Source organism: Pristis pectinata, chromosome 15 (assembly GCF_009764475.1).
Source record: "Pristis pectinata isolate sPriPec2 chromosome 15, sPriPec2.1.pri, whole genome shotgun sequence".
NCBI lineage: Eukaryota > Metazoa > Chordata > Chondrichthyes > Rhinopristiformes > Pristidae > Pristis > Pristis pectinata.
In genome coordinates, this window is record NC_067419.1 from 19,988,109 (window position 1) to 20,009,441 (window position 21,333).

The following is a 21,333-nucleotide window of genomic DNA, read 5'->3' on the forward strand; positions in this document are numbered from 1 at the left end:
CCCAGTATAATTGCCTTATTCGTGATTACTTGCAAGTAACTTAAGAAAGTTTCTAGAATCTCTAAGCTCATACACTAGGTTAATATTTTAAGGAAAATGTTGTTGATCCAGGTGAAGAACTGTTTATGGATTCTTGGTTCTGGTTTTATTAAAAAGTGGCAATCAATGCCCTCATCGTTTAATAATATTTCAATAACCAGTATCTAATTGAATATCCTTGTTTCACGTGTCTTTCGTCTTGAAGGGAGAAGATCTTCATTTCACCTTGAATGCCTAAGGAGACAGAAAAGTCAAGGCCTGGACATAGCTTGCACACCCCCACTCTCTCAGAGGACTGCACTACCACTACACTTAATTCAGCACCAGGTATCAAAAAGTTATAAAGGTTTACTGCAACTTCCACATCAAGTTTATACACTACCTTTAAGATAACAAAACCAACATCCCACAGGTCCTGAAATTCTAAAATAAAAATATAACATGCTAGAAATTCTCTGAAAATTAGGTAGTGTTTTTGGAGAGTTAAATAGAATAATGTTTCAGGTTGATGACCTTTAATCAGAAGGATGATGAAGTCATCAACCTGAAATAATAACTCGGTTTCTCTCTCCAAAGTTGCTACTTGACCTGCTGAGTATTTCAGTCATTCTCTCTTTTGTTGCAGATAACAGTATTTTGTCTTTTCATTCATTCTAGTTGACTGGGATGGAAGGAACTGATTTTATTTAACACATAGAGTTGCTTTCAAAATACTTCCTATTTTCTTGTTCCCACCAAATCAATAAGAGAAAATAATTTGTCTTTTACTAACTGGAATTAGGTCACAATCCATCAATGTACCTTTTATGTATTGGATCACTGGGCCTAGAGATTATTTTGCATAGTTTAATGGCCCAGATTTTCCTGAGAAATGCTGGCAATGATATATGCTCAGTTGGCCTAGCCACATACCTTAGAATAATGTGCCTGCAGCAGTACTCTAAAAAAAGATGTCTGAAATAGCAAGCAAGTAAAAATGGTCTTTCTTATCCAGCTTATTTTAGTACATGCTTTCTATCAAACAATGATAGTTATCAAATAGGTGCAAGTTAAATTCAGTTGTTTTGCTTCATTATCTAAAGTCAGTTTAATCTGTGTCTTTGGAAATATTATACAAGTGAAATTTTAAATTAAGGATGTGAGAAAAATGAAAGGAAAGAAGCCTCAATTCAGAGATTTATATTCAAGCCCAGTAAATTCAGGCTAGGATTTAATGAAACCTATGTTAGACTATTGTTTATTGACTACAGCTCTGCCTTCAATACTATAATTCCAAGCAAACTCATCTCCAAACTCAGAGACCTGGGACTCAACACCTCCCTTTGCAATTGGATCCTTGACTTTCTAACCAACAGACCGCAATCGGTGAGGATAGGCAGCAATACCTCCAGCATGATTATTCTCCACACTGGTGCCCCACAAGGCTGCGTCCTCAGCCCCCTACTCTACTCCCTCATACTCGCGACTGTGTGGCCATATTCTGCTCTAACTCCATCTACAAGTTTGCAGATGATACCTCCATAGTGGGCCGTATCTCAAGTAATGATGAGTCGGAGTACAGGAAGGAGATAGAGAGCTTAGTGACATAGTGTCATGACAACAACCAATGTCAGCAAAACAAAAGAGCTGGTCATTGACTTCAGGAAAGGAGGTGGTGTACATGCACCTGTCTACATCAATGGTGCTGAGATCGAGAGGGTTGAGGCCTTAAAGTTCCTTGGAGTGAACACCACCGATAGCCTGTCCTGATCCAACCACATAGACACCACGGCCAAGAAAGCTCACCAGCCTAACTCCTCAGGAGGCTAAAGAAATTTGGCATGTCCCCTTTGACGCTCATCAGCTTTTATTGATGCACCATAGAAAGCATCCTATGTGGATGCATCACGGCTTGGTATGACAACTATTCTGCCCCGGTCTGCAAGGAACTGCAGAGAGTTGTGGACACAGCCCAGCACATCACGGAAACCAGCCTCCCCTCCACAGACTCTGTCTATACCTCTCGCTGCCTTGGTGAAGCAGCCAGCATAATCAAAGACCCCACCCACCTGGGCCATTCTCTCTTCTCTCCTCTCCCATCAGGCAGAAGATAAAGGAGCCTGAGGGCACATACCACCAGGCTCAAGGACAGCTTCTATCACATGGTGATAAGACTATTGAACAGTTCCCTTCTATGATGAAATGGACTCTTGACCTCACAACCCACCTTGTTATGACCTTGCGCCTTTTTGTCTACCTGCACTGCACTTCCCTATGTATTCTGTTATTGTTTTTACCCTGTACCACCTCAATGCACTGTGTAATGAATTAATCTGTACTAACGTTATGCAAGACAAGTTTTTCACTGTACCTCGGTACAAGTGACAATAATATACCAATACCAATGAAACATTGCACCATAGCTCAGGAAAGCAAGTGTACCTCTTATACTGTTGGATAATGAAGATCATTCAAAACTAAGCGAGTAACCACTATGTTTCTGTACAAAATTACATTGCTCTGAATTTTATGGTAGGCAGTGAAGAGTCAGAACTTGAAGAAAGCTTCCCACAAAGACTAGCAGGGTCTGTTATGTAGATCTTCACTTTCTCAACCTGCAGTGTCACACACTTAAAATCAATTTACAGTCAGGGAGGTTGTTGAGCAATAATTACAGCTTAGTATGCCATTAGAAGCTTAATTAATTCATTAAATTGCATTAAGCTTCATTTTCAAGTTTTTTTTTATAGTCAGGATAAATGAATTTCTAGTCAGTTTAATGATTCCTACTGATTATGCTGGAGAAAGCTGAAAATTATTGGAACATGTTGGTCTGATTTCTCAGGTGCAGTTTTTTTTCATGTTTTTGTGCATTTCCCATTGACATAGAAGGAAGCGAATCAGTCCATCTTGTCTAGGCTGGCTCTCGGAATAATCCCACAGTCCCATTCCCCATTTATTTCCCTGTAATCTATTCTCTCACACATCTCCATTAACACCTCACCTATTCTTCCACCAATCACCTACACCAAGGGTAGTTTGCAGTTGCCAATCAACCTACCAACCAGCACATCTTTGGGATTTGGGAGGAAACTGGAGCACCCAGGGAAATCCATGCATTTACCGGGAGTAAGTGCAAACTTCACACAGAGAGCACCAGACATCAGCATCATACCCAGTTGCTGGAGCTATCGGACTGTTGCACTACCTGCAGCACCACTGTGGCATTAATTTTTCAGATCTGCAGCATAAAGAAATGTTAATGTGCTGTCATTAGAGTCCAATAGAATTATATATGCTGTAAAAGTGAACAGTAATTGATATGAATAACACTTATTTGCAATAACTATTATTCTTCTGTTGTATATGTATTTGTCTAACACAATATTTTCATCTGACAGGCATTCGCAGTAGCAGGTCTAAACCCACTGCTAAGAAGAAGCCATTCTCCAACACAATTTTCCAGACTCTGTGCAACACCTCCAGCAACTCCATGTAGTAGACGAAGATTACAGCAGCATATTCCAGCGTTATTTGTAGATGGCATTGAATCATATGAGAAACTAAACAGCAGCCTTCCATCTGTAAACTGTAGTTCCTGGTACTCTGACAACTCAAATGGAAATGTCAGAAAGGCCAGGCCAGTCTCTCTGACTGTACCCTCTCCCTTCAGGGAAAAGGGAACTGAGTGTCACGGTAGTGCTAGCAGCTTAGTAGAGGCGGTAAGTTTACAAGTAGCATTGAATATTTCTCCTTGTTGCTCTGTTTGTAATTATGGGTGACAAATTCTTTTGCATAGTGCTATACTTTTGTGTGTAATACAAATGACTTTTGTCTGAAACCCGACCTATAAATAGGATTGGGTCTGTAGTAAGCACACAGCACAATTGTGATAATTTGATCTCGTTGCTCTGTGTGGAAGAGAAATACCCACATCTTGGCATCATTTGTCCACATTTTTTCACAAACTTAGGCTCAGAAATGTTACAGGTGAAGACTTGAGGGTGATTTGAGACCCATTTCAGCATTTGTTAGAGGGGACCAAGCTCATTTCGTGCACTGTCAGGGAGTCTTGACAAATCAATCTTCTTCCTCAAAGGTCTGCCTTGATGTATTCTCCCTGATTTTCATTGCAACCCTCCACCCCTCCACTTTGTGCCAGTACCTCTTATGTGCACTGTTCAGTGTCCAACCCTCTGCCCCCACTCTGACCTGATTGCACGCACACCAGCAACATCCCCACCCTACCTCTCCCAACTGCCCCAAGATCTTCTTCCCAAATCTGCTGTCAGACACCATGTATCCAAGCCCAATGCCGCTTCTTCCCCTGATGCTGTCTCATCTCCTGCAGACCTTCCCCTGATACTGCCTCATCTCCTGCAGACCTTCCCCATGATACTGCCTCATCTCCTGCAGACCTTCCCCCTGATACTGCCTCATCTCCTGCACACTTTCCCCTGATACTGTCTCATATCCTGCAGACCTTCCCCCTGATACTGTCTCATCTCCTGCACACCTTCCCCTGATACTGCCTCATCTCCTGCACACCCTCCCCTGATACTGTCTCATATCCTGCAGACCTTCCCCCTGATACTGCCTCATCTCCTGCACACCTTCCCCATGATGCTGGCTTCTCCCCGAATGCCGACCTTCCTCTAATACTACCACTCTACCTCACTGCAGCTCCCCCCCCCCTCACCTGTGATCTGTGGCCTGGTTACTCTCACTAGCTGTGCAATATGCAGTGGAAAGAGTTTTATTTTTGATTATGCCTGCAAGGCATGTTCCATTATAGATTGACACCTGGAGACTCAAGTGACAGAATTTGACTACTGGGGCTGTTGGGTGGGCCATGCACAAAACTACTAGAATATCTCTCCAACCCCCAATCCATGTGATGCCATTGTAACACATCTTTTTAGACATGGAACAATTCTACACCCATTTCTCTTTAAAGTATGATTATTCTGATGCAGGTAACGTTATTTGTACATGATGTCTGTGTTCGATCACTATCAAAATGCAGCTGCTCATTTGTAGAATGGATAATATATCCTCAGAGTTGGCATCCATAAATAACGCGTTTTTTTATGTTACTGCTGAGTGAAACTATTAGTGTATAAAACCTAAAGATCCAGCATCATTTTGCTGAGAAGCTGAGTTTCAAAAAAACTTTTGATTTGAACTTCTTTACCATGTTAATCTCAACACCAATTTTTAATACTGGATGAGTTTTCTCTCAACCTGCCCTACATTAGATTACTGATGATTCCGACTTGCATTTTTTTTAAAAGAAATGTTCCAGAATGGTTTACACTATTGAAAGTAGCAAAATAAAACATTAGTGTCTTGGAACCTGATTCAGAACAGTTCCTGATGGGATATAAAGAAATGGATGAGACATGAAACAAACATTTTGCTCTTGTCTCTACAGTTGAATTTAAATATAAAGACATGGAGATAGCAGGAGTGGGCTATATGATCCCTCATGTCTGTTCTGGATGTTGCAGCAGAATGAAAATAGCCATTTTGGTTGGTGACTCCTGGCTGCCATCTTCAGCTGTCCCCTAGGCCTTTACTGTAATCAAAGGAGCATTACACATTTTCTTAATCAGAAATATGCATCCTGGAGGTTGGGTCCAAGGCCAGGTTTTAGCAGGTTGGGATAACTAGGGCCTATGGGCCTAGGATGTGTCTAAGGGCAGGGTGGGGGAAGATGTTAGAATGATCCACTGTCACTGTTACGTTAGTGGTTGGGGAAGAGGAAGGCCTCAAAGCCTTGTGCTGTTCTGTTGTTGGATACTGGTGGAGATTGTGGATCAAAATCTTGGGCTGCAGTTGGATTGGAGGGTGTGGTGATAGTGGGTGGAGGGAGGGGAGGAGAGCCAAGAAGGAATGCATCAGGGGCCCATGCTTTAAGTGTGGGCAAGGAGAGGGGAATCACGCCAGACGTTAGACCAAGGATGAAGTAAGAGGCAGATTGGAGGGGTGTGGGGAGAGAGGTCAAAGCCTCGAGCAAGGTCCTGAGCAAATCACAATTGGATAAGCTCAGGAGTTTATGCCTGATCCTCCAGGGACCAAGGGTTGGTGTTTGGGAGATGGAGATGAGGATGGGTCAGTACCTGGGCCCCAGGGCTCATCATTAGGTTTGGGAGATTGTAGGCTCAGGGGTCAGAATTGACTTTAGGCAGTGAAATAAGACGGTTGGTTCAATGACGGATGGGGCCAGAAGGTCACGAGATAAATAAGGGACCTGTCTGATCAGGGTTGCAGTCTAGCACTGCGCTGGAAGTTTCTAGCAGTCACAGAAATGCTAAACAATGGGCACTCTCAGGATAATGTGGTCTAATTTTTCCTGCTCCAAAAACAAGTACCTGATTGAATTTCCAGAGTGCTGCAAAATGGTGTATTTCACTCTAGAAGATTCAGTTTTTGATTGGATATCACTGGAACAAACACTGTTATCAATTTGGATTTCTAAACTGATATAGTTGTCTTCGGGGCAAAGCAGCAAAGCTTGATGAGGGAGATGCTACATGAAGAGATTGAGCAGAATAGGACTATATCCTGAAGTTTATAATGAGAATTGATTTCATGAAAATATAAAGCGGCTTGAGATGATGGATACTGTGAGGATATTTCACATGATTGGGAAGTCTAAATCTTGGGGCCATAGACTCAGTGTAGAGGTTGGCCATTTATGACTGAGATGAGAACTAATTCTTCTTCTGTCGAAGCTTCTACAGAGGGTTTTGAACGATACATTATTAACTATGTACGACCATATTTCTGGACTATAGTGAAAATAAGTTATGGAGTTCAGGCAGGAAATTGGAGGCCAAAATCGGATAATCATGATCTCATTGAATAGGAAGGCCCTTTGGCCTACTGTTGCTCAAAATGTGTATATTCTTATTTTACAATCCTGAGTGACTTATTTACTGTTAAAATATTAATTGTTAAAATCCATTGTTAAAATCAATTGATTTATGCATTTTTATAGAAATCCATTCCATTCTCTGACTACACTTTGCTGAATCAGCCACTGAAAAAAAACTTCAAATAATTTTGAACAAGGAATATTGAAATAAATCCACAGCCACTTCATTATAAAATTGATGTTATAACTCCAAATAGGGACTAGATACATTTTCAAGGAGTTATTGAAAGTAAATTAAGATATTCATTTTAACCCTTTTAATGCAGAATTTGAACTAGATAAGAAAATGTTAGTTCAAACCACAATACACTGATCTGCATGAACCTCGAATATTGTCCCCGGTTTTAACCAGTGAGGTACAAGGGAGGGAAATGCCATGAGGAAACAGAAGTAAAAGGTTGGAGTTCTGAGGAAAAACTGAAAAAAATGTTTTTTTTTCACACCGATAAAGATGATATTTGAGAATTGATCTTAAGGATCTATATTGAAAAAAGGGTATGGAAAAAGATAAAATTAACATTATTTTAAAATATAGGAATAGGATTAAGAGTAATTAACATACTAAGAACAGAGAGAAACAGGAATAGGAAATATGGTCCTTTGAGGTTGCTCTGCCATTTTATGTGATCTTGTGCTTTAAGTCCACTTTGGATCATTCCTCATATCTTCTGATTCCTTTGCTGTACAAAAATCTGTCAACCTCACCCTTAAGTGAACTCAGTGGCTGAGCATTCACAACCCTTCAGGATAAACACTTCCAGAAAAAGTACTGGAAATAAAATCCCAGAAATTGTTTGGATGCTGCACTCTGTGGAGTCCATATAAATGGAAAAGATCAATATGGGTAAAATTACTAATTTGTAATTATTTTGTGAGTTTTTGAAGTTAAAGTTGTATTATATTAGAGCAGAGGTGCTACTCACATCATGATCTTACTTGACCTCAATATAATAAAAAGAGTGGGTCAGTTGAGATGCACTATTTACTAATCTCTGAAATGTCCAAGAAGAGGACTGACTCACAGCAGATGTCAAGCTAGCTAGATAAACTGAACTAGATAAAGTGATTAACAAAATTGATGTCTATTTGACAAGAAAAATCTTAAGTTAAGTTGTATTTATTAATTTAAACCTCATTACTGACCTAAATCTGAATTTTAGCATACTCGGCAAATACAAATATTTTGTACACTTAAATCTGATATTATACAATTTTTTCTGAGTCTTTATACAGTTCCATGGAGATCTATAAAGTGCAAATGGATTCTGTTTTTTTTCTGCCATTTGCACCCACAGGAAGATTGACACCTGCTCAAGATCCCCACAGGATTTTGGGATTAAATCACTTTCTCATGTGGTAGCTCAGTACACTCTTCTCTGCATACCTAGTTCTTAAAGGAAATCCATATCATAGATTTTATATTTAACTGCATCAGAAAAAATATTCATGCTTGCTGTGGACAAACATAGTATTGTCTTGTGTAATAACTACTTTGTTTATCTACTCAAAAGGTTCTGATCTCAGAGGGGCTTGGTCGATATGCACGAGACCCAAAATTTGTTGAGGCAACAGCCCATGAAATTGCTGATGCATGTGATATGACAATCGAGGAGATGGAAAATGCTGCAGACAACCTGCTCAATGGCAACACTAAGGCAAGCCCAAATGGCAATCTGTTACCCTTTGTAAACTGCAGAGAATACCAGCAACAGGATATTGTGCAAGTGTGCATGGAAGTGGAGCAGGACCGTGGGAAAAGTGAGGAGGAATTTACAGATGAGATGATTTATGTAAGCACTCTGTAGTGACAGGAAATAGTTTTTATTATTTGCTTAAATCAGTTTGTTTCAGAAGTGCCTCACTGTTCTTGTGACCTGAAGTAACCAGAACAGCTGCTTTCTTCATTTGCTGTTGTGAATTGGAAGTTGAGCAATTAAAGCTCTGAGTTCTTTTTTAAAAAAAAATAAAACTATTATAAAAATCATGACTTCAGGTAGCAAACTGGCATGACTTTTGAACCTGCAGCAGAGAAACTACCCAACATCTCAAATTAGCTAAAACACGTCAGGGTCATGAGAGTATAGGAGGGACCCTGGGGATGCTGGGTGTCCAAAGGAGGTTGTTTGTATAGCTGAATGGCTGGCCAAACATTATCTAGATCAGCCTTGATTTTTTAACAGAAAGGAATGCTGAGAGGACATACACAAGCACATATATACACACAAAATATATTTTGTGAAGAATTGTCCCTCCTGCTACAGAATACCTCAGAAAGCAAAATTCCTTGTACTCTGATTTAAAAAAAAGAGATAGATAATCTGTAGGAAAGTGATGAATGAAGAGTTGTATACAATTAGCAGGTGATTTTAGCTATCCCTGATATAGCTTTTGATGATGGAGTACTTGTTGGTAAGATAGCCTCTCTAAGAGTGCTTACATCCTACTTTATAGCTAAGCCATGAGCTGTTTGGTGTTCAGTCCATACATTCTTTTCCACTCAGATTGCATTCTGAATGCAGGGTTAATTCTTACTTTGATGTGGCTTATTTTGTGTTTTAGCAATTTTTAACCAGCCACTTCCTGTTTTTTTTCATTTATTGTGATTGTTTTTTTCAACTGTCTATTACTTTGTAATCCACTGAGGAATTCATTATTAAGTGGAATCATCCCTGTGTTCCTGCGGTTTGCATCCCTGATGGAAAAATTTACATTTTAGAGAATTACATATTATTTTATATTGGTAACTTAATCAATTTCAGTATCATGGATCCAAGTAAACACATACCATCTAGCCATGGACGGCTCAGATCTTGCATGGCATTTTAAAACTATTTTAATTTTAGTTAAACACTTAAACAGCGAATCTGTGGCAGATTTGAGTCTGCAATGATTTAAACAATGGATTTTTTAATGAAGTGGTGGTTAATAGGTCTATTGTCAAAAACTCATCCTCTTGTGTGCCACAAGATATGCAAAAACAATGCAATAAAGTGTTACTGTAATCAGCTATAAACATATTAACTTAAAACATAGATTATATATGTATGAATGTGTGTATATATGCATCACACTGAATAGATATAACTATGAATTTATATATAAATATTATATTCACTGTGATGTTTCTTGTATTTGTTTTTGTTCAATAACTTGTAATACTTGAATTCAGGTCGGTTTCAGTATTTGAAAAAAGACAAAAAAAAAGCAGTGCATTTTTAATGAATTTATTGAGTACGCTGGTGTATATTTGATGCATGGAGAACACTCAAGTATTCAAGTGTGCCAAGCTATAGAATATATATATATAAATATATATACTTATTTTAACTTCTAAATGCTTTCTAAATCTGAAACAAGTAAACTTTTTTTAATCAAAATTTAAAATGTACATATTGTAGTTACTATGATATGGCATCTACACTTAGTTATCAAATACTGATTTTGCATATCTTGTGTTCACTTGTTGTATTGATTGTTGCGTTTCGTTTTCACCCTGCCTTGCAACCTCTCAGAACACATGAGAGTTTCTTGGAGGAAACGTAATGATTATTTATATATTCAATTTATTTTTATTTCCTTTGACTCTTTCAAGTGGCAGTATCCTGTTCTTGTGCCTTTAATAAATGTGGAATCTCAGCTTTATCTTTAAATTATAAATTTCACAAGTTTATTTGGTTCCCAACAGTGATCCTGTTTTTTTCTGGAGGGAAAAAAAACTTGTAGAATGCATCGAAAACAAAATATAAAGCTAAATATAAAAACTGAGTAAATTAATGCCACTTTGGTTAGCTTGTTTTATCCAAAAATGCCTTTACTTCTCCCACAAAGGATTTTTCACTAATGAAGGATTTGTTATATTTCATATTCCTAAATTACAAGATAAATTAAATAGAATTTGTAGACCTATATTCAACCAGATGGTGTCATCCCATCCAAAATGCATTGCAAGGAAATTAGGCAAAAGCAACCCTGCAGTTTGAAAACAAAAACTGTAGTGTTCTGAATTGGTGTTTTGCATCAGTTAAAATTATTGGCAATGAGCTTCGTCTTGAAATTGTCTAAATGCAGTTTTAAAAAATATACTACTTAGCAACTTGAACTTATGAAAATATTATCCAGGTAAATTTAACTTTATATATTAAATGATATACACGAGTAAGAAACGAGAGGTGTGAAAGTTCCAGCACCATAAATATGAAATATACAATCAATCTGCTGCTAAAGGCATCATTAGGTATGCTAATCTGACCTAAGTTGCACAGTGTAATTATTAATTTAAAGTGGATTTTTTTCTGTAATTTATAATCTGAGCTTTCTCTTTGTGAAAGATATAAAGAATATTCTTTAAACTCAACGGCAGCATAATCGTGTGAGAAATGATTTTGAAATACAAGTATTTTTCCATAAAAAATATATCTAATAATCAAGATGTTCTCTACGTAAAGGGAAGTCACCATGCAACAAACACCCTTTTTCACCATAATATTTATTTTGTGGTTTAGGTGAAAACAAATTACATTCAGCACACCTAATCTGAGTAGAAATTCTTTTCCAAGAACTTAAAAATATACACCTTGCCTATACCATACCAATAAAGTATATCATAAGATATTAACAAAATATTCCTGTTAATTTAATCTGTATGGCTTTGGTGATCATTTAATACATGTGAAACATTGGCAATGTTATTCACTCATTTTGAAATATTTTTTAAGGAACTTCCATATGCAAGGTTGAAAGAAGGAATGGATTTGTAAATTGCTGAAAAGTAATTACATTTGTTTTTTGCAAATACCTTCAGATTTTAACTCTTTGCTTCTCCATTTAGATCCAGGGTTAGCAGTGTAACCCATCTCATTAAATGTTATTAATTACCTATTTGAGTACTACCTTAATTAAAACTGCTTTCCACTTCAATTAACACTGTAACATTTTATCTTTGTTAGTGTATGAAACAGTGTGCTTTCCTTAATAGTACATGTTTAGTGATTTAAAATATCTTGCAGTACCCCATCTATTCATCTGCAGAAATACATATAAAAATTAAGGGGTCTTTATTATTATTTCTGGGAAGGGAGAAAGTCATAAACAGTTCTTCATAATTCCCATCATTCTGACATTAACTACAAACAATGCTGGCTGTGTTTAGTAAATGATTGACGTTGCTCTTTGATGTGAACTGTGTGATTGTTATTGAAAAGCTAAATAACTGGCAACGGTGTTAATTCTTACATTTAAAAGTTAAAGCTCCACAAAACCTTGGCTTTTTTCAGTACAAAGTGGGGAAAAAAGTTGTTATTGAAGACAATGCCAGTGCTCTCATACCTAGGAATGGATTGTTCAGATAGATTCCCACTTGGGATATGCAGAGAAAACTGACTGAAGGAATCATATCAGCAATGCAGATGGAAGTTCCTACCTTCAGCAGCATGCTTTTATTTCTGTTGTACCATACTGAAGTGGCAGTCCTAAAATCCCTGCACACGTTGATTGAAATATAATTTACATTAAAAAGTAAATTTCTTAGTCTTGGATCATTGATAAAGATCCATTTCCTCTTCTCCAGGCTTCTTTGGCAACCTAATCCCCATACTCTAACCACCAGTCCTCTTTCTCCCCTCCTCCCAAATCTCAAGACCTGGCTTCAATCCTGAGAAGCACCTCTTCCATTGAGAAAAAGTACAATATCCATTCAATGGAAGTGGCACCTGAACAGTTCTCAGCATCCCATAGTAATACCCATCTAGCAGACCCTTTTGGGTGCACTGGAACTTAAAGGCCCTCAAACTTTGGAAAACTTAAACAATTGCAGAGCTCATTCTAAGTAACAACATCAAAATTGCAGAAACCCAGGACTTAAGTGGCAGTCCTAAAATCACTGCGCACATTGGTTTGAATATAATTTACTTTAAGAAGTTAATTTCTTATAATTAGTTTTGTACTTGTTCAGATTAAGCCCATTAGTCCAGTTGTTCATTAAGAACTGTGTGACCTTATGAAAGGTACCATCATAAAGCTAGTTTTGACTATTTAGAATAGAAGTGGAATCTGCACACTGTCAATGCATAATCCAACTGCTGCACACTATGATCAGTTAAGCAACTACTTAGAGTACATTAAGTCTACAAAAAATATGAAAATGAAGTTTTATAAAATCCAGTCAACAAGCAGGACAAAGAATCTCATTGCTTTTAAATAAACTACTTTAAACACTATTTAATGGTTAAAACTAAAATGTTCATCTTCGCAACATTTGAAAAATCAATTATCTAATAGCCTGTTTTGATTTTTCCCTTTTAATTTTATCAAGTTTTGCTTAGAGTGATATTGATAGTATTGTAAAGTTGTGAAGGGTGAATTAAAAGCTTCAGTCACCATGCATTATCTGTGGCTTGTTTAATGGTTAAGACCCTGTGCAGCATCAGTTCTGTGTCTTAACAACTTCTGCAACTACCCTACCACCCACACCATCTTTTAACTTTTGGATTACAATTTCATATTAAGGTTAATAATAAGGTTTTACATATTTAATTTTTAGTACAATTATCTACTGTAAAATAAAGAGGTGCTTAGAATGTAGCCCTTTGATTCTAGATGTACAATATTCATAGGATTTTTTTTGTATCGTGGTAAAGTTTTAATTTCTGTTGAAAAATGTTGCTTTCCACAGTGTGCAATATATAATATTCGATGGGGTTAGAATTTCTATGAATGGAGCATATTTAATTACCTGCAAGTCTAAGGTCTTATTGAGCTATGGCAAACTTCAGCATGGAACATGGCCTCGTAGTTAGCTTTATAAATTGTAGATCTGATTATGTACCCCAGGAGTCATGGAGGTGCCCAGACACAGAACAGACCTAACCTTGTATAATTTGGTTGGATTTGGAGTCCTCTGTCATAAATATAGAATGCTATATTGGGGGGATGCATTGGACAAAAGGGCAATATGGCAGGTATGGTTACAGGGATCATCATTTAGCTATAAAAAAATTGGCATTGGAAACAATTTAAGTGTTTTTTTACATGCATCATGTCGTGGAGGGAGTGCAGTTATTTGAGCTGTTTCAGAATCTTTGTGCACAAGTATGATTAATTTGCTCTTTTTGGCTGGTCAAAGAGAAGCTGAGGAGGGGAAATAATTTACAAAACAACAGATCAGATAGATTGCATTGCAGACTTATGGTGAAACTATATTTAAGAATGATTATTGGACTGGAATTCCATGCTTGTCAGCTGTGAAAAGGGCCAAGAGTAAAAATAAAGAAAAATGTGTAGCTCTTTCATTTGAAAAGCAGTGTCTTTTAAAATCATATTTAAAAGCTTTTGTTCCTTTACTGCTTTAAACTCTGTGTCAGACATATACAGTATGGTAACTGATTAGTTGTGGGAAGTAATTTCTGTCAGGGACTTGAGCAAATCCAGAATTATTTGAAATACTGTTTTTGCAAAATCTATTGTTTTATTTAAGTTATTATTTAGTATTGCATGCAGAATACATGGTCAATTCCCTCTTTGTGTTCTTTCACCTTTTTTGAATAGTTTCAAGTCACTCAATTCAACAATTTTGTACTCTGTTTAAAAAGAAACAAAAAAAGTTAATTTGTAAATAACTAATGTACAGTTTGTTACTGTTACGTTATTCCGTCTATGGTGGAATAAGCCGTCTTGCTCTCGCACGTAAACCTTAGAATGTATTGACCTAAAACAAGTTTTAAGTTAATCTTTGATTCAGACAATGTATATTCCTGTAATATTGCATTTTTATCTAAGGAATGATGTTATTAAAATTGCAAATAAATTAAATTTCCTAACTGTGCCTTAGTTTGTTCTTATGAAAACCTGCAGATAAATGCTAATATTCTGGTCGTTAAGAATATGTTTATCTAGACGTTGACATGGTTGTGGAATAATTTTGAATTTTGCACCTTCAGACTCTGTTGAACATCTAGTAACTAATGACTAACTACTAACGACTCAGCATGATCAATTTTGCTACATAGTTGACCCATGGAGTACACTTATTTAAATTTTGCAAGTAAGCTGTGGGTTCCATCAGGCTAAAATTTGTGGAATGAGGTTTGAAGATTCAACTAGGACAAAATTCCAAGACACTATGCGTCCACATTTTTCAGTTTAATGGAGGGATAATTTCAGGATGACAAAAGTAGAAGTGGTATTTTAACTCTGAATTCCCACAAGTAGAAAATTAGACAAATAAAGAGGTAATTGGGACTAAGTTGGATAGTGAGAGAAAATAATACATAGTTAATCTACCGCAGTTGAGTTACAGATTTCAGGTCACATAGAATTTTTGCTTATGATCATAATTGTAATTTACAGTTTGCACCAGCCATGCTATTTATCACATTAGCACTTGAAGTGCAATTTTGTAAGTATCTGAGCAATACTTGAAATCGACAAGCACTGATTGAAACCATACCTGTAATTCTTAAGGAGATGTACTCATTAAATTAACCATTAGTGGATACCAAAATATTATGATGCCTGCAAGAGGACATGTCAGAGTAGGGCAGAGAACGGGTACCATGAATTTTTGACACAGCTTTAGATGTTGTGGTCAAAAAGAGAGATTATTTATGCCTTGTAGTCCAGGAAATCTTTTAGGTCCATTGGACAGTTCAAATCAGAAGTAACTAATAGGGTCAATTGCAGGAGTAAAGCATGTAGAACCACACAGTAAAATTATGCTACATAACAGTTTGTTTCAGACTTTGGTGAAGTGAATTTTTTTCATGCGCAGAACAAATTATGCATATGCATGTTGTAAATGCCAGGCCTTCAGAACAGTTGCACAAAGTAACCACATGCTATTTTGAGAGTTGTACAGAAACTTGAACTTACAAGTGGACTTACCAATGGAAGGAGCTCTTAAAATAGCGTATCTTACTGGAAATTATGTAACGGACTTCCACTTGAGCTGGGAATGGCATAACCTGGAATGGCAGTTCAGATACAGAAGCAAGCAACACACATCTCCAATGTATGATCAGGCTGTCAAATGTGAACACCCAGAGAAACAACCAGTTTCACTGATAGATTGGATTTCTCCAAATATTCCAGGTAAGGGCCTCTTCTTTCATTGGGAGAGGCCACAATTGTTCAAGTGCTTTTCCTTCAAACTCTGTCAGGTAGTGCATCAAACAGCATGCCTTTTGTGATAGAATTTGGAGATACGTAAACACACTTTCATAGCTTACACAGATCACAACTATTCAATATTACAAGCACATTATCCAAACATGAAAACAGAAAATGCCAGAAACACTCAGCAGGTCAGGCAGCATCTGTGGAGAAACAGTCAATGTTTTAGGTCAATGACCCTTCATCAGATCTGGGAAAATAATCTAAATACATTGCAAAGCACTCAACAGCACACATTCCCACTTTCTGTGAAAATGTGACACATATCCCCGGGACAGTGAATAATGGCACTCTCCATGGGGTAGCTTAGATCCATACCTATATGTAATGTGTCACTGGCCATGAGTGTCCTGCAGCTAATGTAAAAGGTAAAGGTGGGCTCTGTACCAGTTTGCTAAAGAACAATGTCACACCTAAATCAGTTCCAGAGGTCTGGAATGAGGACTTTGATAGGACAGCTTACAGACAATGACCGATATACACGAACAATGGAAGGTCTGAGGCATTGGCAGGCCTGTCTGAAAGCCTGTGTCAAATGGGAGTCCAACTCCATTCTCACATAATGCTTTGTGCAGAGCCTAGAACCCACCCTTTTCAACATGGAGATGATGGCCGGCTCCTTGTTAACACAAAACCAAAATATTGTGGAGCACCTGATGATCAATACCTCAGCTTCCAATGCAACTCGGCCAGAAGTCACCCAACAACTGAAAATAGCTGGGAAAGCTCAGACTTCCATCATTGTTCTGGATACCAGAGTGCAAAGGGCTTTTGAGTGTCAAGCACCACACCAATCGATTTCCCAACAGATTACTGGGATTGCTGTGGTGCCGGCCCAGAGGAGTGGCAGTAACTTGGTGAGGTAAGTATTGGTACTCCTTTCTCAGGATGTCAGCGTACACTATTTCAAATAAAATAGAAGAAACAGGGACTTCTCAGCAGTGCAGGCAGCATCTGCAGAAGAAGAAACAATTACTATCTCAGCTTGGTGAACATTTAACAGAACTTGGTCATTACTAAAATGTTACTCTGTTTCTTTCTCCGCAGATACTGCCTGGTATGCTGAGGATTCCCAGTATTTTCTGTTTTATATTAGATTATCTCAAGCTGCAGTATTTTGGTTTTGGTTTGTTATTCCAACAGAGTCCTTGTTGTTGCCTGTTGCCCGCAAGCCCAAACTGCGACCTTTAATGGTAAGATAGTGAAATCTGAAGTCTAGGTGCTGTTACCACTTACTTAATGATAGGTCCTAGCATATACCCCACTACTGGTGCCAGGCTAATGACTAGTTTCGTGTTTTCTTTTTCCCTCCTCTTTTAAATAGTGGAGTTACATTTACCACCTTCCAACCTACAGGAACCATTCCAGAATCTATAGAATTTTGGAAGATGACAACCAGTGCATCCATTAACTCCATTGCCACCTCTTTCAAAACCTAGGAAGACAGACTATAATTTCCTGGAGATTTATCTACTTTCAGCCCCAGTCATTTTTCTATTTTTTAACCTAATTTTTTTTTACAGCTCCTCATTCACTCTAGACCTGCTACTTTCCAGTAATTTCAAGCATCTTTTTATGTCTTCTTCTGTGACACATTATTTAATTTCTCTGTCATTTCCTTTTGCTGCTTCACCCAGGACTGCTTAAGTCCCTGAATGGTGGAAGGGATGAGGTAAAGGAGCAAGTGTTGGATCACGTGCAGTTCATGGGAAAGTGCTGTGAGGTAATTGGTAGAGATGGAAGAGCAGACCATGGTATTGTGAAAGGACGGTCTCTTGGAATGCTGAAAAGAGGGGAAGTCTTGTACCATGCCCTTTCCCATAATCTAGGAACTCAGAGGGTCCTTACAGTTAAAGCAGCGATTCACTTGCCCTGCGTGTTCACTTAGTGGACAGCGATTCACTCAGTGGACTGCATTTGATGTTCATGGAGTGGTCTCCTCCACACCAAAGAAACAAAACACAGATTGGGTGACTGCATTGCAGAGAACCTTTGTTCAGTCTGAAGTGGCATAACTAAGCTTCTAATTGTCGACCACTTTAATTCTCTATCCCACTCCCATTCTGACCTGTCCTCCTGTGCTTCCTGCCCTTTCCAATAATACTAACTGTAAACTTGAGGAATAGAAACTTACCTTCCATCTGGAAACATTGAATATCTGGACTCAGTAGTGAGTTTCAGGTAACTCATTTTCATCATTTATATCAGAACCAGCCAGTTCTGCTGTAAGTTATTCATTCATAGTACTAACTCCATTTTTTGCTCTCCACAGACACTGCCTGATCTGCTGGGCATTTCTTCCAACTTTTTATAGCTTGTACATGTCCCCTTGTTTATTTAACCATCACTTCTTGGCGGTGGGCCTCACTGGGATATTAGTATTTATTGTTCATTCCTAATTTCCGCTAAAGTTATTGAGAAGTTACCTTCCAGGCCTACTGCAGTTCTTGTAGCGAGGGAACACCAACACTGATATTCTAGAGCAGCGCCAACACAGTGAACAAGCAAGCAAACAATAAAGGGAGTTTTGTGACCTGCAGCCCTACTTACAGGTGTTAGATAATTCAAGTGACAATTATCCTTGTCTTTCTAGTTACCTGCTTCTCTTTACAGTGAAAGTATATATGCACACAACACTTAGTCTGTCAGCAGATAACACAAGATCATTGAGAACACCGAGAGATGTTAGAATATGGGCAGTAAATGCTGACTTTGCCAATGACAGCAGATACTGAAAAATAAATTTTAAAAACTGTAAACTAAATCTGCATTTGGAAAAGAAAGGGTGATACAAATATTCACCTTTTTGCAGATTTAACCTATTAGGTTTTCAAGGTCTCTTAACTTCTTGAAGGATGTCATTTGACATTGCTTCCACTTCTTGACTTTCGGAAGATGTTGCTTCTTCATCCAATTGAGTAGTAATTTCTTTCATAGTGTACACTGGATCAATTTCTGGAAAACATTCATGATTACAGAAGTCTTCCATATTTGCTTCTATATCTTTTGCAGAAATTGAATGATTTATGTTTATATTTCAATTTAAAAAATGGGAAGAGAGAAGGAAAGATTAATGTTAAAAATAAGAAAATGGTCACAACAATAGGTTAACTTGCAACATTTGACCCTCAAACTCAGACATAAAAGGAATATTGTGACTTACTGTTGCTTTTCATTGCTGCAAATAACATTGATGATGAAAATAAACAGACATCTATCCTAATTAGTGCACTGAGAGCCCCAACAATATATGCCAAATCTTACATCACTCTTAGTTTCGTTGCACCAATTGCCACGAAACTATGTGGGTTGAAGCTCAAGAAAAGGTCTTTGCACATTCTAAAGAATTGCTACAGTCTGTTGATGTGCATGTCCACTGCTCAACAGAGAGTTCATTTTATCCCATGATGCATCACCATACAGTGTTGGTCCTATATTATCCCATTTGGATAAAGGATGGTTCTGAAAAGCTGTTAGGATTTACAACCAGCTGCCAACTGTGGCAGAGAAAACGTACTCACGGCTAGATAAAGTTGTTTAGAATGCAGCAGTTCCATAAATGCCCTTGGAGTTGAAAGATGGGCTTTGACCTTCAGAGCACATAAATGTGATATTCATTGTTTTCAAAGCAGGGAAATGTGCAGATGCTCTCAGTCATACACCTTGCACCAGAGATTGCTGTTGAAGAAGGTATACATGGCCAAATGCTGAAGATGGATCATCCAGACACTATGCCTGTGGGTACTGCGTAAATCAGACAATGATCAGTATAAGATTCTGTACTGTCGCAAGTGGAAGTCAGACATTCTGTCAGAGAGGAAAGATCTTCAGTGTATTTAAATATTTTGTCAAATAATGTTGAAATGGCTTGGAGGGGTGGAGTGAGTGTGTGGAATAGAGTAACCTTTGTAATTCATGTTGCAATTTATACATATATTTTATATATATATATTCCTCCAAGACAGTAGGGGCCAGGGTATATTTGGACCTTTGTGTCACTATTTTATTCTTTGGCAAATACTATTTGAGTTGACTTCTCTACGGGTGGTGTTTGCAGATATGCATACTCAGCAGGATTGAAGAAAATAAGTAAACTACTCAAAGGATGAAACTCAAGCTCCACCTTTTTTGTATCTTAAAGTATAACAACCAGTTTGATTCTGAACAGCCATTCGTCTTCCTCTGATGACATTCCTGCTGAAACTGATGATGTCACACCAGACATCAAATTTCAGTGAACACATACCAGGAAAATGGTTTACTGGCCACACTGCAGTGTATTGTTTCATGCTGAATGAGATGGAACATTGTTCAGTCTTGTAAAATATTAGTAATTTCCATTTGAGCCATCATGCCCATGCCAGACAAAAGAAGAATTATTTAGGCAAATCTCATTTCTCAGCTCCCAAACCATAGCAGTTTAGGTTAATACACTTCAGGTGATAACATTTCTAAACGTGATGAGGAATTTTTCCTCTACTATTATCTCAGGTTGAAATCCAGACCCCCTCAGGCATTAGGACTGATGTTTTTTTCCCTCCCTGCTAATCCATCTTTCAGTTGTCTTAAATCTATGACCCTCGTTCTGGAAATTCATCTAAGGAAAATCAGTCCTTCTGTTCACCCTTATGCCTATTATTTTATAAATCTCAATTAAATCAGTCGATAGGGTTGTTAAGAAGGCATATGGTGTGTTGGCCTTCATTAGTTGGGGTATTGAGTTCAAGAGCCACGAGCTAATGTGCAGCTCTATAGAAATCTGGTTAGACCACACTTGGAGTATTGTGTTCAGTTCTGGTTGCCTCATTATAGGAAAGATGTGGAAGCTTTAGAGAGGGTGCAGAGGAGATTTACCAGGATGCTGCCTGGATTGGAGAGCATATCATCTGAGGACAGGTTGAGTGAGCTAGGGCTTTTCTCTTTGGAGAGAAGGAGGATGAGAGGTGACTTGATAGAGGTGTACAAGAGGATAAGAGGCATAGATCAAGTGGACAGAGACTTTTTCCCCAAGGTAAAAATAGCTATCACAAGGGGGCATAATTTTAAGGTGAGTGGAGGAAGGTCTAAGGGGGATGTCACAGAGAGTGGTGGGTGCATGGAACGCACTGCTGGCAGAGGTTGTGAGGGCAGATACATTAGGGACATTTAAGAGACTCTTAGACACATGAATGATAGAAAAGCAGGGGGCTATGTGGGAGGGAAGGGTTAGA

At 38.0% G+C, this 21,333-nt stretch overlaps 1 protein-coding gene across 3 annotated transcripts in view; it reads left to right on the forward strand.

The window, feature by feature from the left end:
- cacna1c (calcium channel, voltage-dependent, L type, alpha 1C subunit) overlaps window positions 1-14,719 on the forward strand; it is a 550,322-nt gene extending 535,603 nt beyond the window's left edge. For all 3 annotated transcript variants that reach the window (XM_052030488.1, XM_052030489.1, XM_052030490.1), the window contains 3 exons: window positions 245-366; window positions 3,420-3,740; window positions 8,470-14,719. In XM_052030488.1, the coding sequence (XP_051886448.1) occupies window positions 245-366; window positions 3,420-3,740; window positions 8,470-8,763 (737 nt within the window). In that variant the 3' untranslated portion in view covers window positions 8,764-14,719. The remainder of the gene's footprint in view (window positions 1-244; window positions 367-3,419; window positions 3,741-8,469) is intronic.
- Window positions 14,720-21,333: the final 6,614 nt, after the last annotated feature.